This window comes from Peromyscus leucopus, chromosome 2, assembly GCF_004664715.2.
Source record: "Peromyscus leucopus breed LL Stock chromosome 2, UCI_PerLeu_2.1, whole genome shotgun sequence".
Classification (NCBI taxonomy): domain Eukaryota; kingdom Metazoa; phylum Chordata; class Mammalia; order Rodentia; family Cricetidae; genus Peromyscus; species Peromyscus leucopus.
The window spans coordinates 26,728,392-26,754,391 of NC_051064.1; the positions used below are offsets into that span (position 1 = coordinate 26,728,392).

At 38.0% G+C, this 26,000-nt stretch overlaps 1 protein-coding gene across 2 annotated transcripts in view; it reads left to right on the forward strand.

Annotated features, from left to right (window-relative positions):
• The window catches only part of Plag1 (PLAG1 zinc finger), a 44,556-nt gene extending 27,033 nt beyond the window's left edge, over positions 1-17,523 (forward strand). The window contains exons 3-5 of one of the 2 annotated variants that reach the window (XM_028894313.2): positions 7,387-7,485; positions 10,493-10,851; positions 11,368-17,523. In XM_028894313.2, the coding sequence (XP_028750146.1) occupies positions 10,610-10,851; positions 11,368-12,625 (1,500 nt within the window). In that variant the 5' untranslated portion in view covers positions 7,387-7,485; positions 10,493-10,609 and the 3' untranslated portion in view covers positions 12,626-17,523. The remainder of the gene's footprint in view (positions 1-7,386; positions 7,486-10,492; positions 10,852-11,367) is intronic. The other variant, XM_037202442.1, reaches the window with a different exon arrangement.
• The last annotated feature ends 8,477 nt before the right edge of the window (positions 17,524-26,000 follow it).

Below are 26,000 nucleotides of genomic sequence, written 5' to 3' on the forward strand. Positions count from 1 at the left end.
CATGATTGTTTCTCCTCTCAGAGAGCCCATAGATGAGTAAACTACCCTGCAGAAACACTGTGCATTCCATCTCCTGAGAAGCTCTTATAAACTGTGGGCAGGTGGAGAAGCAGATTAGGTCTGCTCCCCGGAATGGAGCAACTGCTAGAGTACAGAGCCCAGTGTGAGACCAGAGCCACTTCCTACCATTGTTGGGAAGAGGACACATGAAAGTATCTAGATTTCCCAACTGTAGTTATACCTCAGTGGCACAGAATCAAGGTATAGCAATATTTGGAAACCCAAGCACATGTGGATTTCAGCCAGGTAAGTCTGTCAGCAGGACCTTAAGCACAAGGCTGTAGTTTAGAGGCCAGGACCCCATAGCTCCAGGATAAGGAGCCTGGAAAAGACAAAAGTGATTACTCAACGGGCTCAAACTCCTAAGCTGGTCATCTATGGCTGACGTGCCCCCTGGGGAAACTGGGCTAAGAACTAAACAGAGCCTTTCAGAAACATGAGAAGAATTAACAATCAAATTAAAGAAGCATTAATCTTAATAACAACGTTCTATGGAGAATAAACACTTAAGATTGAGTTAGCATAAAATTTTAGCCATCTCTACACTGCAGCTATTTTTAATAAAATTGTTAATAATTATTTTAGTTTTGTGGGGTTATCTTTTAAACTTATTAATGAAGGTATTTTTATTTTTTATTGGTAATAATAGGGGCTTTTTAGTTTTTATTTTTTGAAAATTTTGTACATGTACACAGTGTATCATATCCACCTACCACCCCCAATTCCAGTTCCCCCTAGGACTTTGAATCACATCTCCCTCCCTAACTCATGTCCTCCTTTTAGAATTATTTGTTATAATTCTAACTCCACTAAGTCCAATTAGTGTAGTATTTTTAGTATCTAGAAAAAGGAAAAATACTTAATTTTTCTGAACCACACTCCATGCAAATTTTACTTTTTTTTGACTTTCCTGTATTGTAATCAGTTAATTTTTTTCTCTCATATTTTCAGTGTCATCTGTAGAGACCCACAGAGGTTTCCTAGTGAGAACTTACTCAGGGTCCAAGAATCTGAGCTTGCTCTACCCAGCAGGGCTGCATAAGGGGATGATTTGATCGTGGGCGTGGTTGCCAGGTGTTTGGAAGGGTGTACATTCGGCTGTGCTGTGTGCTTTGATCTAGTAATGGGGAGGTCCTTTGTCCCACCCTTTGGCATTGTTATAAAAAGCCCTTTTGAAGAGGCAGAAGAGGCCATTGGGTATTGACCCAGGTCCTCCCAAAGCTATCCTGTGTTTCTGTCTTTCCTCTCATCATCTAGGTCTCTTTCTACCTAATATTTTCTAATCTCCCTCTCCTCCTTATAGAAACCCTGGAAAAGGTGGGAGCCGGCCTCCCATAGTCATTCTCATATCTTAACCTAACATGAAGATTATTCTTTGTAAAAGGATTTGGAATTTTGCTTTAAATAATTTTTCTTACTGTAAGACTCTCATTTATTTCCAAACAGTGCATCATGATCAGTACAGGGCACATGTGCTTATGGGGTTACTAGGACAGAACATGTGAGGACAGATTCTGGAATGCCCACCATTTAATCTCCAAGCCTGTCTAGTCTGAATGAATAGCATGTGCCTGAGTCCTCTGCTTTCACTTTGTCTCATCAGGGCTACCTGCTGGGATGCAGAAGCAATATGGCTCTCCAATGGCCCATATCCATCCTGGGCACATCAAGCTGTCCCTGCCAGAGCACACTAACCATTTGACTGCATTAGGTTTTCTCTGGTCCTGCTTTACAACTGGTTGATATTTCCAGAGCTCACAACATGCTTGCCTGGTTGCTCTGATTCTTGAAGTCCCATTACCAGGAACTACAGTTCTTCTCAACAAATATTTATCAGATAGAGCCAGGTAATAGTGACACACACCTTTAATCCAGCAGAGGCAGCTGTATCTCTGTGAGTTCGAGAAACCCTGTCACACAAAAAACCCAAATTAATAAAATTTATCAGATGACTACAGCATGCTAGGTCTCTTGACATGTTCCCTAAAACTAATCCTGTTTACCTCAGAGATGTGGGAATAAAGAGAAGTCTTGTTCCTAGGTGTGACTTTTAACCTTGATAGTCACACAGTGTAGCACATGGCCAACAGGCAGGTGGCAGGTGCAGAGCTTTCCCTGAGGACTGGGTTCTGTGTCCATGAATTTTTCCTGTTCCTTGAGCATCAGCATGCAGCTTGGGCAGTATTTATACCTCTTCATACAGCACAGGCCTACATTTACAGTGCATGCTACTTTGAGATAGCTTAAAACTGATTTTCCACATGAACTTTTGTAAATAAGATTTTACTTAGCACTTTTCTTACATTCCATCTGAATGCCACATTTTCCTGAGCTTATCTACAGATTTGGTGTGAGTGCCTGAGAGTTCAGATATGAAACCTGGGTTCTGTTTCTGGGATTTGAATTGCATTAGGTAACTACTCATTCTAGACAGCATACTCTAAATGTTTAAGGACAGCAGGGTGCGAATGGTAGTTGATCAGTACCCACCCCAGCAACTCGTACAGTTAGTGGTGGTAAGAATGAGCTCATCACATCAGGAAAGTGACCTGTGGGTCACCTCCTTTCTAGTGTAGCTGCCTGGCAAATATGGAAATGTTTCGTGCATTTTTAGAAGCCCAGAAAATCCTCTTAAAAATAGTTACTAGTATTGACTAAACACTCTTTCTTTGCATTGTTGTAATTGCAGTTATCTGCTCCTCCTGCTCTCCGTTATCACTTCTTCTTTAACAATTCTTTTGTTTCCTGTTTGCAAGTACTAATTTTCCTACACAAAGTGAGAAATACCTAGTATACTCTGTATGTCTTGGTTTTCATTTTCATAAAGATGTCATAAGGATCTCCCATGCACGTAAGACATACATGCTGATCCTGTGTTACAACCCATTAATCCTCTTTAATTCAGTGGGCTTTTTGCTCCATAATATAAATAACCAAGACAAGTATTTGTGAATTAAAAATCACATTTGTTTGACTTCCCCATGTTCCTGGACGGCTGGTGTTCTGTGTGGGCCCTCTAGAGCATGTGTAAGCAGAAAGCAAGCATTGAAGGCTAGTGGTAGAGTTTTCTGGGGACTTTGGGGTGCCAAGTTTGAAACCTGGACATTTCCCTACCTGTCCTTAAAAAACAAAAAGATAAGCCATTGAAGTTTTTGCTCTATATTAAATATAAGATGCTTCTAGATATAATGAGGGCTAATTTTGTGGTAGAGTTGAAAAAGATTATCGTAGAACTACATTTTAACATTTTAACAAGTTACTCAAAAAATCAAATGTAGAAAATTTTCAAAAGGCATCCTCAATTTTACTGATTACTTAACTGTTAACCTAATGTAGTAGAATAAGTGCTGTGATTTTGCTCAAGTCTCAGTGCTGAGTTCTTGAGAACCCAGAATTCAGGTGAGTTAAATATGTACATTAGCTATGCTTCCTGCTTTGCAGGGCTTTCTGCTCCTCTGTTCTCTGTAGATATAATTAACTCCACCCAAGTGTCTCACCATCTTTTCTACTTCAGGCCAGGTAGCACAGGTACCAGGCATGTTTTCACTCTAGGAATTTTTATTAAGAGTGGGACTGGATTGATGCTGTCTTCACATGCCAGTTAGTTCTGTAAGAATATCATCAGTCAGATCATGCTGGCAAAATGAATGTTTTGAACAGCTTTTAAATTACTGTAAGTGCTAGTATTTATCTTGGACTGGAATATGTATTTGCTGTCTTCTGTCTGCTATGATGATGAGCAAGCCTTCAGGTCGTTATGTTAGTGGTAAGCACTTACCCTGTTTTAATCTTTCTTGTTCATTCAACAGTTACTTTACTGTCATTTATGGGAAACGCAGTGAATAAAACTGGCCTGACCCTGCCCTGAGCTGCCTACAGTTGATTGTTCATTCTCTGAAGGTCTTTTTTGTTTGTTTGATTGATTTTTGCATTTGTTTTCTCTTTTTAATTTTAAATTTTTTGACAGTATAATATATGTATAGAATGCATTTTGATCATACTCACCCCATTACCCTGTCTTAAGTCTTTGTAATTGCAAGATCGTTTTTATTCTTCACTAGCAAGGGACTCTGTAGACTGAAAGCTGACTGATAAAAATTTCCAAGTTATACAGGATTAATGACGTTTTGAAGCAATGTTCCAAATACAGTGGTATGCCTCCTTCAAAATTGTATTCAGTTGTGTAATCTAGTTCATCTCCTTCATATTATTCAAGATTTTATTAGTGTTTCATACGTATAAAGTTTTAACACTACAAAGTTTCCTGTTGTGATCGACCCTATTTATTCCTTATGGAAAATGTTTTAAACACATGTTGACATCTTTCTGAATTGTGAACTAATGGTTTGTTATGATTAGTGTAAGTGATGGCAAAACTTTGATGACTAATAGCATCTGCTCTTAGCAAAATCTACTTGACTTTTTTAAATGAAAAAATTATTAATGCAGGTAAGTGTCACTCAAGCTTAAAACTTTTAACAAAGCAACTCTCAGAACCATGGGATTTAAAATACAAACACTGTTTTGACATCTCATAGAAATCAATTTCAGTAAGCCCTTTGATGTATGATTTGTTTGCTTCTTATTTTTCTTCATGAGCCACTGTTTCCTACAAATAAAATAAAACATAAGAAGATGAACCTTTGTGACCAAGCATATAATCTTTCCCCTGACTACTGCTACTATTGAATGCAGAATTGCCTTTGGAGGGGGTAGAGGAAGTGTGTCTGCTGAGGCTGAGGGTGTGTTCTGAAATGTTTTACTACCCAGCGTAGCATGAGTAGATGTATTCTCCACCTTCTTTTACAATTCCTCAGACAAAGGCAGAGGAATTTTCATCATTTCAAATAATGTAACTAATGTTTGATAAATTATTTTAACTAGAAAAAAAACATGATTATAAGGGGTTTTTTTTGTTTACAGACTTTTTAGAGCAGTAATAATACTACTACTTTTCCACCCCTTGGGCCCATAAAAGAGAATACACAGATCAGTTTAGTTAACATTTTAGTTAGGAGTGCATATATATATAAGCTGTATTTGTTTTTTATGTTTATTCTGTCCAATAATTCTAATCAACTCTTGATTTCCTTTGTTTGAGAAAATAATGAGCAGTTCTTTGAAATTATTTGTTAACTAATAAAAATTCAAAGTAGGGTAAAATTTAGAGAAATTAACTAAACTTAGGAGTTATATTTTAAGATAAACTAAATTACCATAGTAACTTTATTTATTTATAATTTTATTTCTGGATATAAGATATAGATAATGGAGGTAATTTGTCGACAGTTATATTTGTGCGCTGTGTGAAATACTTAGCCACTAAAGCATTTCTGTTATAAAATGCCACTGCACAATTAAGCGTAACTAGAATTTTATGAAAATGTTTAGAAGGCAGTAAAATTTATAACAAAAAGTACACAGATTTATTATTTGCTAGTCAACTTTGGTTTTAGATTTAATTCTACTCAAATCACGCACTCAGAAATGCTAATTATTTTAATGATTAAAGTACTTAAAATTTTACCTTTCAAATTGTCTTTTAATTTTTTTTATTAATTCATCCTTTTGGAAATTTTATTTGGCAGTTCTCATAGGAAAAAGGTAGCACTGACCTTTCTGAACTCTTAAGTATAATGACAGGATGTATCTACATGCAGGCGGGATCACTGTCTTGTCCTATCAAAGACCATAGTAGAATAGGAGTCTGACCATACAGACACCATCACATAGTGTGGCAATGGTGATAGATGTAAGCATCTCGGGTCATTGATTGCAGGGACAGGATAAAGATGAAAAGACTCTATTTAAAAAGTATTTACATCATTCAGATAATAGTACATAAAATGATCTTTTATATTCATAATTACCACACCAAATATTCAGTGTGTGTCCTGGGCAAGTAAGTATTGACAAAACTAATTTTGCTATTTTGCAATTTCGATGTTCTTTCACTTATGCATGTCCTATGCCTTATAAAAATGGGGCTTTTGCTTGAACTATTAAAGATATCTTTATTTGTCTAAAAATTTATTTTTCGTTTAAATAATGAGGATAATACTGGTTTCTTATATACCCTTAGTAATTTTGTAATGATGCTTGAATGTCCTCTATTAAATATTTTCTTTGTATATCATCTTTACATATCATGAAATTCTGAAAGTATGTGAAGATTTTAAGAAATATTAGATTGTTATACAACTTTAAAATTTTTTTAGCCTAACCTGTCATTGACATATCCTTTTGTTACTGGTTTTTAAGTATTTGATTTTTATTATACCTCTCAAATTCTTCTAATTAATACTTCTTTGTTCTTTTTTTTTTTTTTTTTTTTTTTTTTTTGGTTTTTCGAGACAGGGTTTCTCTGTGTAGCTTTGCGCCTTTCCTGGGACTCACTTGGTAGCCCAGGCTGGCCTCGAACTCACAGAGATCCGCCTGGCTCTGCCTCCCGAGTGCTGGGATTAAAGGCGTGCGCCACCACCGCCCGGCTACTTCTTTGTTCTTAATTAAAAATAATCACAGCTTACTAACCACCTTTGCCTTATATTCTTTAATATAGGTCTTTTTTACTTTATACCATTGTTATTCTTGCCTTTTCTTTCATTCATAAATATTAACACAGTTTGTATCTGTGCTGTCAGTCTGCTGAACACCTTGCTATTAACAGACATCTTTAAGATATCTTAAGGTTTTTCAACAATGGTCTTATGCAACAAATATTGCCTTTTCCCTGATACCTGCCTCATATAGCAAACCTATATTTAATTTGACTCATATGTACCTGGAACCTGAACAGCAGAGTGGTTGCTACATTCCAGCCATCTTTACACCATTCTTTAGTTTAAATTGGCATTTCTGCAAATAGAAGTGTGATTCTAAGAAGCCATAGTCACAAGTGTGGGCAGTATGGGTGGCAGTGCTGAGATCAGGTTTCCAGAGGCACTCTCCTGGAAGAAACTAAGTTTGTATCTTCCATTATATTAAACTTAATGAATCTTCACCAGTTTTGTTTATAGTCAGTAACCTTAATAGCCATTTCTTTTGGTTAGATTTCTTTTTTATTAACAAGTGGGGAATCATTCAGCATCACAAATTGGCATTTTTTTCTAGGTAATACTATTTTTTTTTATTTGTGCATTTATTTGGTCATGTAAAGTGTGCTTACAACTAATCAAAATAAGCAGTTGGTGGGAATTAACGCACGACTCAGCAGCGTGGAATGGAGCATGTGCTATGAAATTGCAGTTCATTCATGCTTTATTTTCTGTCCTTTATACTCTAGTTTCATTTATACTAGAATCCATTCATTTTTTTACTTCTTCATAGATTGGCCAAAATGGGAAGGGCTGGATTCTGCTCTCTTCCACGAAGAGTTAATGGAACTGGCTAATATCAAAGTCTGAGGCTTTTTCCATCCTTAATCAGGTATGCATTGAACAAAAATCACTAGTTCTGTGCATGTGCCTTTAAAGTATTTGATTGATAAATATATTTTTAATATAATTTCTATTTGATACTAAGTTTGCAACTTTATATTTATCCTAAAGTTTTAAATGTACCTATGATAAGTAATTTGAATTTTTTAATGGATTAAAATATAAAAGCATTATCAGCCATGAAAATTTTCAGCTGGTCTTAGAAAAGTGTAATATTTGGTATCAGTGCAATTCCTCATTGCTCAGTATGTACATCTAGAAACATCCATTTGTTACTTCATATTGAGTATCGTCAATTTAATATGATAATGCTTGTGTGTGGTTTCATGGTGCCCTTTTAATGTTTTGACAGGGAGGGGTTACATTAAAGTTGCTTTTCTCTTCTGGAATTCTCAGCATCACAACTGTGTTGTTACAGTGGTAATTATGACCAGTTTTCAGACCTAATTAGACACTTTGCATTCCCTTTTGATTCTGCAGTTGGAAAATGATTGTCTTGTTCATAGTCTTATAGTTTCATAGGTCTATGAAAGCATCAAGTGAGGAAATCACAATGAAAATTAAGGCTTTATACTAATTTACTGTCATTACTAGTCTTCAGAGTAGCTATTTACATCTAGTGTGGAGGAAGGCAAAGCATCTGTCCTTTGAATGAGCTCATAACAGGAAAAGAACAAGTCTTTGAACTTCAGGAAATCCACAGCCATAGCTAACAGCTGCCTCCGTGCTGTGATGTCAGAGCTAACAGCTGCCTCCGTGTTGTGATGTCAGAGCTAACAGCTGCATCTGTGTTGTGATGTCAGAGCTAACAGCTGCATCCATGCAATGATGTCAGCACTAACAACTGCATCCATGCAGTGATGTCAGAGATAACAGCTGCATCAGTGCTGTGATGTCAGAGATAATAGCTGCATCTATGCAATGATGTCAGAGCTAACAGCTGCATCAATACTGTGATGTCAGAGCTAACACCTATAGCCATGCTATGGTATCAAAACATCTGCATCAGTGCTGTGATGTCAGAGATAATAGCTGCATCAATACTGTGATGTCAGAGCTAACAGCTGCATCTATGCAATGATGTCAGAGCTAACAGCTGCATCAATACTGTGATGTCAGAGCTAACACCTATAGCCATGCTATGGTATCAAAACATCTGCATCAGTGCTGTGATGTCATAACAACTGCATCCGTGCTGTGATACCAAAGCTAACAGCTGTGTCCTTGCTGTGGTATCAGAGCTAACAGCTACATCATTATTGTGATACTGGTTGCATCATATTAATATCATTTGTTAACTTCAAGAGGAACTTTCTGATACTTAGAACAATGTAAAGGCCTACATCTGTCTTAAAAAGAAGAAACTGTGTGTGCTTAGCTTGCCTGAATTCTGTATTGCTTTAGTCAAAGTAATGGCTCACTGCTGTTTAGTCTTCTATGGACAGCCTCTGTGCTAAAGTACAAAAAGATGTGACAGGCACTTACGTGTTACCAGATGTGGGTGTTTAGAATTCCTGAAAAAATTTAGCTGGCATCTGTGAAAGTGAGTGTAACACACCAAATTGTGTAAAGGCATGTGTCAATCTAATATCAAAACACAGGTGAGATAAGGAAGTTGTTTCTTTTCTTTAAAATATACAAGAGAATGACAAATTCTTTTAACTATGTTTAATAATCAGATCCTTTTAAAAGACGTGACAGATGCTACCATTCTGTGGTCTCTTAGAAGAACCCTTCTAAATTACCGTAAGAAACCTTGAGGAAACCTTTAACTCAGTGGTTCTCAACCTGTGGGTCATAACCCTACCAGTGTCACATATCAGATATTTACCTTACAATTCATAGTAGCAAAATTGTAATTCTACAGTAGCAATAAAATAATTTTATGGTTGGGGTCACCACAACATGAGGAACTGTATTAAAGGGTTGTGGCATTAGGGAGGTTAAGAACCACTGATTTAACTTACATCGTAGTAAAGTCTTTGAGGAGTTGATTTTCCTACTCTGAGAAATAGAGTTAATTATATTAACTATTTCTTATCTATGGAGGTTTCTATTTAGTTTTAATTATTTCGTTTAAACTTAACGTCATACTCTTTGTTACACAACATATACTTCATTTTTTTCTCACAGCACTGGTAATGAATTGAAACTCAGAGTGAAACACCTCTAGGATGATGCATTTTTGCACAGATGTGCACTGTGAGAACTCTCCACAGGTGTGCCACACTCAGGTTCAGTTGTGTCAGTCGCTGACTCCTTCAGCTCTTAGGGAGGCCCAATGGCTCTGGCTTCTTACTAACATTAGAGCACCCAGTAAGAATAATCTTCTCTCTGAGGTAGAAACAGTTGAGGAAAACTAACCATACTCCCCCAAATGACAAGGATCTGATGCAGTGTTCACCTCATATAGTATCAAAGGGATTTACCATTTAATATTTGTTATGAAAATGAATCATTTCCACCCTTGACTCAGAAACTCTTTATAGAGTGGTATAGCACTGGTTTAAAGGGTCAGTTTTGACTCGAGTGGTGCTTTCTCTTCCTGTAGTATCTGGGCTTCGTGTGCTTCCTTCCTTGGACTCAGTGGTTTGCAAAGTGCCAGGTGCTCTAAGTGCGTATGTGTTCATGTAATCCATGTGCACCAGAGTGATGTGCACAGAGTTCTGTGGTTGTTCAGCTGTAAGATGTGTTTTCTAAAAGCAAAATGTCTGGTGCCACCTTTAGAATCATGCTCTGAGAGTTCCTGAGTTCACTACTGTTCTGCTAAGTCCAGCATTGGTCAGGTGCAATTTCAGGGTATGTATTAACTGTTCATTCTGAGCAATGCGTTTATATCTATCTGTTTTGGAAAATACAAAGAAACCTACAGATATTACATTGGACCAGCTGAATCCATTTTATGGTTTCTTTTTTAATTCAAAAGCATCACAAAGCAAATAATTTTTTAATTGAGTTTAGTTACAAACTAGTTGTTTCTTATTTTTTTTTTCCAGTCCCTTTTTGCTTTCTTTTACGACCACATGAAACTTGAGAAGCCACCTAAAGCTATATCACTTAGTGGAGTTGGGCAGTTCCCAGGTGTCCAACAAGAAGGCCTGGTTTAGGCTGCGATGGCCACTGTCATTCCTGGTGATTTGTCAGAAGTAAGAGATACCCAGAAAGCCCCTTCAGGGAAACGTAAGCGTGGTGAAACCAAACCAAGAAAAAACTTCCCTTGCCAACTGTGTGACAAGGCCTTTAACAGTGTTGAGAAATTAAAGGTTCACTCCTACTCTCACACAGGAGAGAGGCCCTACAAGTGCACACAACAAGACTGCACCAAGGCCTTTGTTTCTAAGTACAAATTACAAAGGTACTACACTCTATTTGTCTTTCAGATTATCCTTTCTCTTGTGTTGGCCGTCTGAAGCCATTGTAAGTGTGTGTATCTGTATACACATTTCTCAGCTGAGTTGCAGAGAGGAAATGTTAAGTAGATTAGACATTGACTAGCTTGAAGTATTCTAAGTCACATACTTCTGTATTAGTGTCTTTGGATTTTTTTTTTTAAGTAAAATGCTTAATGAGAGTAGAATTTCCGTTTGTGAAGAGAAATTTCTACATGAAAAGGGTGTGAACATTACATGAATGTGTTCAATCTTGCCTGTTTACTTTTGTAATGAGAGCTAAAAACCATTCAGCGCTAAAGTGGCAACTTAGATGGCTCAAGTTTTGCAGTGTGTTAACTATGCTGTGGTGTGTGTTAGTTAGGTATACCCTTTATTAAGAGAGCTGTATATTAGCATTAGTAGTTTAGCTTCCCATTTGAAAAGTGAATACGTACCTTTTTGCTAAAATAACCACTCACAGAATATATCTATGTTTAAAGGCACATGGCTACTCATTCTCCTGAGAAAACCCACAAGTGTAATTATTGTGAGAAAATGTTTCACCGGAAAGACCACCTGAAGAATCACCTCCATACACACGACCCCAACAAAGAGACCTTTAAATGCGAAGAGTGTGGCAAGAGCTACAACACCAAACTTGGGTTTAAGCGACACTTGGCCTTGCACGCTGCAACCAGTGGTGACCTCACCTGCAAGGTGTGTTTGCAGACTTTTGAAAGCACAGGTGTGCTCCTGGAGCACCTGAAATCTCATGCAGGCAAGTCATCCGGGGGCGTGAAAGAGAAAAAGCACCAGTGTGAGCACTGTGAGCGCAGGTTCTACACCCGGAAAGATGTCCGGAGACACATGGTAGTGCACACGGGAAGAAAGGACTTCCTCTGTCAGTACTGTGCACAGAGATTTGGACGAAAGGATCACCTCACTCGACATATGAAGAAGAGTCACAATCAAGAGCTTCTGAAGGTCAAAACTGAACCAGTAGATTTCCTGGACCCATTTACCTGTAACATGTCTGTGCCTATAAAAGATGAACTCCTGCCGGTGATGTCCTTACCTTCCAGTGAACTCTTGTCAAAGCCATTCACAAACACCTTGCAGTTAAACCTCTATAACACTCCATTTCAGTCCATGCAGAGCTCTGGATCTGCTCACCAAATGATCACAACTTTACCTTTGGGAATGACATGCCCCATAGATATGGATGCTGTTCACCCCTCTCACCATCTTGCTTTCAAATGCCCATTCAGTTCTACCTCATATGCAATCTCTATTCCTGAAAAAGAACAGCCATTAAAGGGAGAAATTGAGAGTTATCTGATGGAATTACAAGGTGGTGCACCTTCTTCATCCCAGGATTCTCAAGCATCATCATCTAAGTTAGGGTTAGATCCTCAGAATGGATCCCTAGATGATGGTGCAGGTGACCTCTCCCTGTCAAAGAGCTCTATTTCTATCAGTGACCCCCTCAACACACCAGCATTGGATTTTTCTCAGTTGTTCAATTTCATACCATTAAATGGTCCTCCCTATAATCCTCTTTCAGTGGGGAGCCTTGGGATGAGCTATTCCCAAGATGAAGCACATTCTTCTGTTTCTCAGCTGCCCACACAAACACAGGATCTTCAGGATCCTGCAAATACCATGGGTCTCAGTTCTCTGCACTCACTCTCCGCGGCTTTTACCAGCAGCCTAAGCACAAGCACCACCCTGCCCCGTTTCCACCAGGCATTTCAGTAGTGTCTGTCTGGGCCATGGGTTGGATAGGGAGGTGCATGTGTAGCCCCACCTTCGATGACCATTTTTATTTTAGTGCCTACTTTAAGACAAACAAAACTGCTTTTGTATAATATCAGATTTCATGAAGCCAGTAAATAATAGAAACTAGCCTCTTTGATAAGCTTTGAAACTATTCATGTTTAATTACATTTGCTGTTTCTCCTGATTTTCTGCCAGTTGTCATAGTCTCAGAGTTTTATTTCATATAGGAGCGCCATTATTATCACTAAATTCTACAAGTCCTGTGTTCAAACTACTATTAGACCTTAAAATTTTCATTTTTGTCTAATAGCAATGGGCATTGGACATTTGGCTCATCTTTTGCAAATATGCAGTACAGTGTAAATCTTATGAAATATGTGTGAATAATTGAAGTGTTTTACATTTTTTTTACTAGCCACTAAATGGATTCATGATCAAGTGTTTTAAATGAATTAAGAATCCAGTTTGGGGAGATTATAGTGGTTTCTTAAATATACCATCATTTCAGATCAATATATTTTGAAGACTGCTATTGTCTGGCTAAAATATTGTGAGCATATGACAAAGAGAGAGAGTGTGTGTTTCAGTATCTGTATGTAAAAGAAATCTAGAGAGGTGGCAGGGTGCTCTGTGTTAGCACTGGCCCTTAGGCTGTTTTGCCACATTTCAACCATCTTTCCTTTATATTAACGGTGTGTGGCATCAGTCTTCAGGATCAGTGTAGAAATGTTCTGTTTTATGTCCTTCACCTTTCGTACCTAGGATGGCTTCAGTATACCAGCATTCTTATGTTATATATTGGTCCATAGTTAGTCCAGAGTCTTAGAGCCATTGTGGGACAGTAGTAAGTATATGAAACCCAGAGTAGGCTGCGTCAGTCATTGGAGTGACAGACTCCTCAACAGGAAGATGGATGTAAAACATACAGCCAAACCTCAGAACTTGTCTAGAGAATTTCCACTGTTGCCAGAACTGAAAACTGGACTCTTTGGGGGCAAAGTAAAAGCCTATCACGTCACTTCTAAAACAGCAAATCCTGCCACTGTGCTCTCTTGCTCGGTGCACATCCATCTTTCCCTGCTGTGTTTCGATGGAGAACTTAAAATTAAGCACATTAAAAAGCTACGTGAGGAGTTTCCACAAGGTTTTACACAACCCAAAACAGTAAAACCCCACTTTTACAAATCTTAGGAAATGGGAGGAATGTTACAAATAAGTTGAATTTGTAGAGGAAACAAAGGAAAATAAAGTAAACACCAAATGAGTGTGAAAGCACCAAGGATGCGGTGCTCACTCATGGTAGTGATGGGCTTCCTCACGCCAGCCAGGGGTCTGATCAAAGGTTCCATGTAGATTGTCCTAAGGGTTGCTTGTGTCATCAGCCTGTAAGACATATCTGTTAAGCACTTGTTAACACCTTATTCTGGGACCCCTTCTGTCTGGGCAGGGGTAGGGGGAAATTTAGAGAAGAGATGTATCTCTTTTAAAAAAAAAAAAAAAAGAAAGAAAGAAAGAAAATATTTCTGAATTTCTGAGCACTCATTAGCCTTGTATGGGGAAACTCATTCCCTTTGGTAGGGCCAACTATCACTTCAGATTGCGTTGTTTATCAATAATTGTAAACATGAGTATAGATTACTGAATATGATGCATTATTTAAAATACCTGGGAGTACTATAAATTGAGGAGAAGTGTAAAATGTCATGTGAATGGGGCTTTCATTATATGTTACATACACGTCTAACGCACTTCGTAGAATCAGAGTTACTCTCTGGAGGGCTCTAGCTCTTGGTTTTAACCTTGGAGCAATAGTTTTTATACTTATGTATTTAAATTTTATTATGAAAAATTACATTTTATTAAAAAAAAGTGTTCCAAAGGCATTAAAAATATATATGTTAATAAGGAAATACATTTTTAACTCTTCAGGCTGCTCCTGAGCTGTGGTTGGGAGCACGCTCACTCTCAAAGTGGGCTCTTTGCTCTGCTTCAAGACTGCTTCCTTAGTTTCTATGAAACAGATCGCTTACCTAAAGCTCTAGTTGAATGATTAGTGTTCAATATTGCTTTAATCACCATTAAAAAAGGAAAAGAGACTTGGTGACAGAGCACGAGTAAATAGAGAGCCTATTTTTATGTAGAGGTTGCTCACAAACACCACATATGAAAGCACTAGTTTATTCTATCTAAAATCTGCTTAAGAAGAAATCACATTAATGACCTGAGACACTGGCCTTCATAGGCTGTATTTCACTGCTAATTGAAAAAAAAAAAAAGGGAGTCGCAGGATATATGAAATAAAGCATTTTGAAATGGGAATGGCGCCATATATGTATATATATAAATATATTTTTATCCTAATTCTTGCCCTGCACAGAACTCTAATACACATCTTCCAGGGTACCAGTGTTAAAACGTAGAGTCTTAATTTTCTTTGTAAGTACACCTCTTTACCTATTGCTGCCCCCACAGACTTGAATAACACTTCAAAGTAAGAGGGAATTCAGCAAGTTGGGTTGGGTTTTTTTTTCTTTGTTTGTTTTGTTTTGTTTTGTTTTTTTAATTGACTGCAGTGGTCACTAAACCCTTTCTTGACAGATTTTCTATTAAAGATCAGGCAGCTTTTAATTTAATTGCACAATGTTTTAACAAGGATGTAACACAGAATTGGCTTTTTTCCCCCTAGAAAATACTGTCACTTGTTTTTATTTGAAGTAGGAATGATTAGGGATAGTTCTTGCCAACGCTGTTTTCATTCACCAGTGGCCAGACTCATCATCCTTGGAATTTCTGATAGTGCCTTAGATTGGCTGAAAGAAAAGGGATTAACATTAACTAAAATAGTTTAGTGTAGAGTTTGGACCTCAGACAAGATACCAAGCAAGCCTCATTCAGTTTGACTTCCACATGTATGTGCAGACTATATCAGCAGCAGCAGGAGCTTGACGGTGGAAGGACTGAGGCACTGTAAACACTATAGCCCATTGATATTTAGCAATACCACCCTTATAGTTATTGGTCACTGTTAAGCTTTCATTTAAAATCCTATTACCTACTTCAGATTTCTAGAACTTAAGTTGTCTTGGTGGATTATGCACCATTCTGTATGCAACTTTTTTATTTCAGTCAGCATTTCTTTCAAGCTTTGTGTTTTTGCCTATATGTTGCTTGTGCTTTTATTTTTCTAGTCATTTGTGGAATATAGTGATATATTGTGTTAATTTGGACAGTGACGGTTTTTTAAAACCATATACTGACTGAAACATGAGCCAGAGCTGATTGCTTTATTAAGCTAATAATGAATGTTATAGAGTACATATTTCAGGATCATTCATCTAGTGAGCAGTACACATATAGGCCAATTAAAAAAATAGAGCTTGGTCAACCTCTATACTTCATATACTACAAGATATAGCACTTTCAAAATGAACCTAAACTTTTACAGAAACTTTCTTATAGGTTATGCCTTTTATTTTAAGACTTATTATATTCATTTCAAGTGCCATTAGATGATATATATGTAGGTCTTTGATATATAATGCTTTGTGTACAAAAAAAATGGTAGATGGTATTTTAAACAGGTACATTTTTACAGTGTTTTCTTATCGATTTGCTATATTGCACAGAATCAGTGTGTGTCTTTTCATATGGTTTTACAATGGTTTATTTTTTTACAAGGTTTACGTATCTCAAAGCACACTGTCTTCCCAGTCCATAAGTAAGTTAAAAGATACCAGTTCACCCAAGTTGCTTCTAGCCTACTGAGATCCATGTGACATTGGAGGAGATCTTTTCAGTGTTGAGTATTCGTCCTTAGTGAAAGCAGACTGGCTTGGTTTTGTTTTGTTTTTACTAATGAGTCCCTCAGTGAGTCTGTCTTGTTTTATTCACGTTGTCAGCAGCCAGGTCCACAACATAATATATCCTGATTGTGTAGGTCTACATAAATACCTAATTTGTATTGTACCCACAGAGCCCTCCTTTGAAATTATATGCAATATAATGCTACCAGCCTTAGTAACAGCACAAATCACCAGTAAGCCTTTCTCCAATGTTAGCAGCCCCTGGGGATGGAAAGCAGTATCTTTTGATAGGTTATCTAGCTCTCCAGATGACACAGAATTATTGCTGATGTATAAGACACCTCTTTGCTATAAGCTTCAGTGGTACAGATGAACCAGAATGAATGTCTCCCTTCTCAGAAACCCTCCTTCAACATTATATGGGATCATGCTGCTACTGTCACTTGGGATACAACTCTTCATGGTGCTACAAACTTCTGTCTCATTCAGTTGTATTTTTTTTATCCATAGGAAAAGGACTACATAGGTGTAAAGGTGTACAATATATTTTTATACTGTGACTTAATTTGTCATTAACAAACTTTTACACCACCACAATGTATTCATGTGCAATTGCAAAAGGAGATCTTGGATTTGCAAATGTTACCAGAACAAACCCAGCTTTTGTCCACAAGGTGACTGTAACTCAGAATGGAAAGTGGGCTTGACATAGGGTGTGGAGTGAAGAACATGCTGTAAGTTACTAACAGCCCTTTGAATTTCACAAAAACTGGGAATCCATTAGAAAAATTGATTGCATCATGCCTGAACATAAGCTGACTGCTGAAATTGTATTCTTAGCTAATGAAAAAGTGTTTGGACTAGTACTCTAAAAATATTCTAATGGTAAAGTTTTGAGTCAAATAGAAATGAAAAAAATCTGCATTCCAGACTGAATTTTGTATATTTTTATTGCATTTTAAATTGCTATTCTGTGATATTGGAAAATCAAGTGGCTTATCATGTATATCATGTACTTAAAAATGTATTCACAAACTACTGTTGTATTTGTATAAAATATAGACAAAGGTCATATTTGTGTGTGTGTGTAACTTCTGTAAGGTAGCTTCACGTCAAGGCTACAGTGTTTCTGTACTTTAGAAACTCAAATCAAAGAAGCAAGCTGCTGCTTGTCAGGATACCCAAGTGTAAATTCTCACTCACTGCCAGTTATCACTGAAGCTTCTTATGACTTGTAGTGGGATTTGTTGTAAAGAAAAGGATTTATGAATTCCACAGAATATATAAATAGAAATACAGAATGCTTTAAATAATACAAATCCTCCCGAATCCCCATACATGATACCTTACAGTAACATTTCTACTGTTTTTAGACAATATTAATTCTTTGAGAATTTATATACATACATAATTGTTTTGACCATATTTACCCTTCGTTTTCCCAGAACCATCCCCCACCCTCTCCCAACTTCATATCCTTTTGTTTTTTAATAACCTCTGTCGTCGTCGTCATCATCATCTATTTTATGGGGTCCATACAACTACTAAGCGTCTTTTTTGGTTTGCTGATATAAGATTGGAACTGCAGCCTCCAGAAGGCCATTTGTTTTATGAATGAAATGGCAGGTTTCAGGAAATGTGAGACTTCCAAGCTTTGGGAGAGGCTAGAGAGATGGCTCAGCTGTAAAGGTTACCTTTTCTTGCAGAGCACCAGGTTCCATTCCCAGAACTCATGCAGTGGCCCACAACTGTCTATAACTCCAGTTCCTGGGGATCCAGTGCCTTCTTTGGGCCTCCACAGGCACCAGACACATATGTGGTGCACAGACACACATGAGCAAAACATTCATACTCATAAAATATTTTTTAAAGTTTTTTGAGCTTTTAGAAGGAGGGCAGAGAGTATTATTTTTAAAGTCAAAACTTCAAGGGCTCAGGCAGTAAAGTGCCTGCTGTGTGAACTGGAGAACCTGACCCAGCAGGCAGGCAGAATACCTGGAGCTCACTGGCCCTCCATTCTAGCCAATCAGTGAGCTCTAGGTTCAGTGAGAGACCTTGTCTCAGAAGTGGGGGATGAGTTAAGACACCAAACATCAACCTCCTTTGGCCTTTAGCACATTATTGCCAGTCATAGGAATTATCTTTTAACAAGTTCCTCTGAGGTTGCTTGATTTACTACCAGTTTTACTAAATCAAGCTTTGACAATTCCAATAAGCCAGAATGGTTGCCATGTGCATCATTTCAGCTGAAAACATGGTAGCCAAGAAAGCAGCTTCCAGTAAAGATGACAATTCTACGAATTTATTTAACACCTTTCCAGAAACCAATTATGGAAGTAACATGCTGTGTCTCCTAGCCACTTTCCATGTGCTTTGATCAGGTAAAGGAAATAGGAGTTCTCATATTTATAATTCTGTTTTTCACTTAGTCTTATCAAGTATGAAAGTATCCCACATTAATCCTTAGAATTAACACTAGATATATTCCTATGTAAAGCTGATCATGTGAACTGCTTCAAAGGTGGCTTAGAGAGGGAAATTGTTCTTTTATAATACCTAAGAGCAGAATACTCTGAGAAAGGACATTTAAGATTAATTTGTTTATGGTGTGAGCTCCTCTATGAAAATTTCACTAGATCTGTAGTTTTCTTGTGCCAAGTTTTTGGAGCTGAATGAGAAATTCATAGTCATGGCTCATCAGTAGAAGGAAAAGGTCAATGTAGCTGTATAGCTTGAGCTAGGCTACCAGGACTTCTGAAGTAACGTTTACTCAAACATACCCTAAGGACAAGGGCACTCACTGCTTCACCAAATCCTGGAACTCAGTCAGCTCCATTAAAAGGAGAAGCATGTTCCCTGGTGAACTATCCAAGGCAAGCAGAGGCAGTGTCTTAACTGAAGCCAAAGTCCAGAAATTGTTTGGAACCATTCTGAGCTATTTTTTTTCTCCTAGAGCAAAAATAGTTAAGTATTTGAAATTTCACCCTAAAGCAAAAACATCAAAATATCTTTATTTCAACTGTATCCTATTCCAAAAAGAAATCAGAGTCACTCACTAGTCAATTTGACAAGGCTTGGTATCCAGTCTCTAGTCAACCAGCCTAGATGTCCCTTTGAACATATTTTTCTAGGTATAGTTAATATTTAAATTAGTATACTTGCATGAAACAAATTACACTATGGTTTTGGTGGTCCTCTTCTAATCATTCAAAGGCAAAGAAAAAAAAAGTGAACTCGCACAAGTAAGAGAATCCTGCGCCTGGACAGCCATCAGCCTGGCTAGACTATCAGCTCTACCTTGACTCTCCATCCTGCTTGCCTGCCCTACAAATTAGTACTTGCCAGCCCCCAAAGTGAACTAGTTTCTTAACCATACCCCAACGTACTTGTCTGTTTTTCTCTAGACCCCTATTACAGCTGGCTTTAACTCATTCTTTAGAGGAGATCTTTAGTGAAGGAAATGGAGACTCTCACTCTACTAGCTTGTGGCAAAATCCATCAATTCCCAGGTTCTCTCTCCTTTAGAAAACACATAAGACATGGTGGTGGAGGTTGTACCCACAAAGTAATCCTTAGAATTCTTTTTTTGTACTGGCGGTAGGCTACCGGTGAAAATTATTTTCTCTTAACAAGCAATTGTTTTTTAAACATGAGCAGCCTAGCCTTGCTTTCTCAGTAAAGGTGTGCTTGCAATGAACAAAAATGTGTATTATAAATACGTAAGTGAAAGTGTCTGTGACTCAAACATTTTTTGAAAGCAGGCCAATACTATATATAGTCAAAGGGGCTGAGGAGATAGAGTAGGTAAATGTGCTGGATAAGCATGAGGAGGTGAGGTCAAGTCCTAGCACCCACATTGAAAAAAAAAAAAAAAAAAAAAAAACAGACATAACTGCTTGTGTCTGTAACCCCAACAATGGTAGGTGAAGACAAGCAGATTCTGAAAGCTCAATTGCTGTATTGGGGAGATTCGGCAATAGCCAGAGACCCTGTCTCAAGACTATAGGACAACAGGAACACCTTATATCTCTATCTGGCCTCTGTGTGTTGTGAGCATGGGCATGCACATTCAACATACATACATACGTACATATGTATATATACACACACACACACACACACACACATATATATATATATATATATATACATATATACCTCACACATATACATAGATAGTAATGAACATCACAGTCAAGATCCCAGGTCTTTGTAAGGGAAAGATGCAGAGACATTTCAGTCTATAATAGTAAATTTTCCAAAAGATTCTATTTTGGTTTATCCAGTTTATTGTTACGGAACTTTAATCTTCCTTGAGGATCCTTTCAAAATCTAGCCAGTGCCATTGATCATCTTACTGGAACACATCAGCAAACTGTTGTTTCTAAAACTAAATTACCTCTAATTAGTATTCACACACACATACACACACATGCACACGCACCTGATGATATTTCTTAAGCATGTTCCTATAACCAGCATTTCGTGCCCTGGGAATGCCCAATGTCTGAGCATTTAAGCTATAGTGCCCTGTGGAAAGATTTTAAAACACAGCTGCCTCCCTACCCTAGAGTGAACCTGTACTTGTAATAAGCACAAACTCTGAAATCATTTTCAAAACTTGAGGAAGGTTACTTTAACACAATCTCAAATGCTTTTTGCAGTGGTAAAGAACTACTTAGTACTTAAGCAAATTTCTTACCATAAATCCTTCCATAGAGCACAACTCTGTGTCTTCCTAAATGCTAGCTTTGTTGAGAGAGTTTCAAGTTAGTGATTTAAGTAAGTCCAGAATTTTCCTTTCATTCTTCACAGTATCTGCCCATTTCTCCTCTCACATTTCTTCTAATTTTTCTGTCTTTCATAGGGTAACTCCCTGGTCATTATTATAGACCCTGTGCTTTTCCACCACTTTGCCTTCAGTTAGCCTGTTCTCCATCCCTGGCATGTATGTATTCATTCATTTCTTCTGCCCCAGAATTCACATGCTGAAATCTGACTCATCTTCCATCGTCTAATAGTTTCTTCCATAAAGATGCATCTGGTCTCCCCTGCTGGATGATAGCTTACTTTCCCTCCAGGCATTACTTATCATTTAAACTTCAGATGCTGCATGGCCCAAGCACCTGAAGGCAAAACTGTCTAGTTCTGTGCCTGAGGCAGATAACTGACATGTACCTTTTGGATCAAAGGCAAATAACAATTTTCACCTAAAAGACTCCGTCATCTTAAGATTTAGTACTCTTTTTAAAAATCTATTCTTTCAAACTTGGATCTAGAAAATAACAAAATAACTTTGACCTAAAATAGAAAGTTTTGTTCCCTACACTTCAAATCTTGTGTTCATACTCAACATCACCTCTTGTTCCGGCATTCTGCATCAAAGCAAGCTCTGCATCTTTGCTTTACTTCTTCAGACAGAAGTTACTCAACACTTCCACTACAGAATTCAGCAAAATAGAAAGTCTTTGAAGATCTTGTAACTGTACTTCAAAGGATCTATGGGATCTCAGCTCTGAATTGTGAAGATAAAGGGAACGACCTACAGATTCATTATATTTTCCATTTGAAAGCGAAGGTGGTGTCAGCCTTGGCTGAAACAGAAAGGTTGAAAATATTGGAGCATTTTCAAACTCAGTCATCAAACAGATATTCAAGCAGAAGGTGGGTTCAGACACCTAAGAATTCTGAAAACACATTAGACTATTTTTAGGTAAGAAATACAAACAATTCACAGAATCAATAATGCAATCAACGCATTCAGCACCTGAGAGTGGGTGTATTAGCCACTTTTCTTGTTACTGTGACAACATACTAACAGAGACAAGGGAGGAGGGGCTTATTGAGAAATTCCAGTACATCCTGGCAGGGAAAGCATGGTGACAGGAGGCTCTCAATGGTTAGAAACATGAGGAAGCTGCTTCTATTGGCCAACTGGGAAGCAGAAATCATGCCAGGGATAATCTACCCCTTGGACCTCCTCCCATTGTTCTGCTTCCTCTAGGTAGGTACTACATCCTACAGTTCTGCAACCTCCCAAATGGTACCACTGGCTGGGGACCAAGTGTCCAAACACATCAGTCTATAGAGGACATTTTAGACTTGAACCATAACAGCAGAAGATAATTGGTAAACAATGACACCAATAACTCTTGGTTTCATCTAATTATTGAAAATTTGCTAGAAAAAGAATAATCTTTTTGTTTTGTTTTGTTTTGTTTTGTTTTTCAAGACAGGGTTTCTCTGTGTAGCTTTGTGCCTTTCCTGGATCTTGCTCTGTAGACCAGGCTGGTCTCGAACTCACAAAGATCCGCCTGCCTCTGCCTCCTGAGTGCTGGGAGTAAAGGTGTGCACCACCACTACCTGGCAAAAGAGAGTATTCTTAAAAGTAATATGCTTGTTCTCAAATATATTTGACAGTTGTGACCATGGCTAGGGGTTGTACATTGAGTTCTTACCACACAGAGAAAAAAGAGTGAAGACCACTGTAAGCCTTTTAGAGACACATGAACCCACATAACAAGATGATAAGGAGTTAAGAGTTAGAAAGTCAGGCTGGAGAGATGGATCACCTGCTAAGAGCACTTGTGGTTCTTCAAGAGGACCAAAGTTCTATTCCCAGCACCAACATGGTGACTCACAACTATCTATAACTCTAGTTCCAGAGAATCTGATGTCCCCATCTCACCTCCACAAGTATTAGGCATATACATAAAATAGATAAGTCTAAAAAAAAAAAAAAAACCTTGGAAAATCCAGTTAGAGTTGAAAGCAGACAACTCTTGCTGGATGAAAGGCAAATAGAAGATTTAAGGCACATTTTTTAAATGATGTTTTGACAATAGAAAATAATAAAAAAAATTATATTAGAGAAGCTTACCTTTGTAAGCAAATCTAGAGAGACTCCAGCATCCTTACTGTTGGAAAGATGTAGGGAAGAAGATGATGATGCCTACGTTTCTTATCCAAAGCACATTGTAGGTCTGTGACCAAAGGCAATCAGATTAGGGAACTGGATTTTATGGCAAGTATGGCTCAGCACTCCTGCTCCAGCAGGAATCCCAAACAAACAGGATCCATTTTGTTCTACAAACATTTGTTAATCACATAATGTGGACCAGACACTCCAAGTGCCAAGAATACATTGAACAAAACAATAATCAAAGTGTTTCTTCATTCCTGATCTGAATGTTTCCAAATACAGACACTCCCTAGTTATGGGGCTCTATCCCATCCAACACATAGGTTATATTGAAACTGCATATAGTACACACAACCTGCTGCGCATCCCTGCCCAGCCAACATAGCAGGACACTGCAGACTGTCCATTGCTTCCCTCACGGTTACACTGCTGACTGGTATCTGCAGCTGGTGGCTATTGCCCAGCATCACAAAAAGAGATTGGAAGGTAATCCTGGCCCAAGAAAAAGGCAACATTTAAAACTGCAATGTACTTTCCATCATAAAATGCATTATTACTGACTTGTCATTGAGTCAAACCATCCTAATTTGGGCAAAACACCAGAAGAGAAAACTCAAGGGGGGTAAGATCTCTGTTGGCTCATGGTTTCAGAGATTTCAGCCTATGGTCACTTGGCTCTGTTGTTCTGCTGTGGCAGAAACATTAGCAGGTGAGCATTTGCTTGCCTGGTGGAGGCTTCACAAGTAGAACAAGAAGAGGCAGCCTACAAGATTATTCTCCCAAGGTACACCCCCAGTTGACCTACTTCTCCAACTAGGTCTCAATACTTAAAAATGCCATAAAATTTTGTATCAATCAATGGATTTGGCCATTGATAAACACAGGGTACTAAATTTCCACCTCTGAACTCTGCTGCACTGAAAACCTGAGCCTTTCAAGAGACACATCTTCAGAGCCTTGATTGAAAGTAAAAAAAGAAAAGAAAAAGAAAACAAATGTGTACATCCTTGTGTGCTTCCAAAGTGTGAAATGAGAGTACAGCTATGCCAATACCAGTCTGTAATGATGCCTACCTCCACCATCATCTGTGGAAGGAAAAGAAGTCCTGGTTGTAAAGGGATTGCAGTCACCAGGGAAACTGGAAGATGGTAGTGCAGAAGCTACCCTTCATATTCCACCTTGGCCCCACATCCTGTCATCATTCTGCAGTTCCCAAACCCAAGATAAGGTCTTGGTAAGGTTCTGAGCTCCAAACTCCTGAGCTTCCAATACAACTATATAGGAGGGGGAGACACCACACATGACTAAGCCCATGAGGCTTAATGTCAGGAGTACCCATGAGGCCACTTGAAGGCAGCAACAAGGCCCCAAGGAGAAGGAAACTTCCTTGAGTCACATGTGTATGGACTTCAGTAGTTCAATAGTTATGAATTTTGAAAATTCCATAAGACATTAAATATCAGATTGGCTCACAAAAAAACCCTACTAACATCCCCCCTGCAACAATATTAAGATAATTCAAAGAACATGGTAGAATTTTGAATTCTTCAAACCCTGTTAAATCATCTTCAACATTGTCAGATTGCCCTCCATAACAGCAGCATAAATGCACATTTTTATTTCATTTTCTTAGCTGAAAAATGAGTAGTCTATATGCATCTGTTCTCTAAGTTGCTATTTATAGCCAAATGCCAGCTCCCTTGGAACTCTCTGTAACTCCGGTTCCAAGGGATAAGATATTCCACACACAGATCTATCTAGATCAGCTTTTAACTCATAATAATATATTACTGTCATCTAAATCTTTTCTCCTCTACTGCTGCCCTATGGCTCTGGCTTCTCCCCACTTCAACAACCAACACTTATCAAATATTATATAATTCTATTTTCTGGAGGCTTGTCAGAAGGTGGTGAGTTATCTCAATTGATTGTTCACAGTCAGTTACAGATTGAACTCCTGTTCTACACTTTTTGTGGCTGTGGTTCTCTGCCTCTTCAGGAATGTTGCTCCACCCTACCTTCCACCTTGATGTGTAACAATCTCTTTTGTTCTCGGTGTGTTGCTCTGGAGAGCCACTAGGTCTCAAGGCAAGGGGATGGTCTGAGCTTCATTTGCACAAGAAACAAAGCTATGCATCCCCAGCCAACCTGTCTCCTAGGCTCAGCAGGGGAGTTAGTTACCTAGAAGTTCAGCAGGCCTGAGGAACTGTTTGCCAAATGGTCTGGGAATATTTGGGCACACAAGAATTTTATAGCACAAGACAGTTGAAATATTAAAAGCTGGATAACACCAAATATTCATAATAAATGGCTTGCCTTTTGACAGACCCTTGACCAGTCCAAGTATAGCTTTAATATTCAACTGAATCTCTATAATATATTCTTGTGGCTTGCCACATTTATATATGCTTATTTTCCCAGGATATCACTTTCTTATCATTAAGATCTCAAAATTTCCAATGAATTTGGGGAGACAATGTAAATGGAGATTATGATTTGTATTAGAGTTCTTTAGAGCAACACAACCAATAGAATGAATTTATACTAAAGGGGAATTTATTTGATTGACTTACACCATATGGTTCATATAGTCCAACAATGGCTGTCTCACAAGAGAGAGACTGAAAAT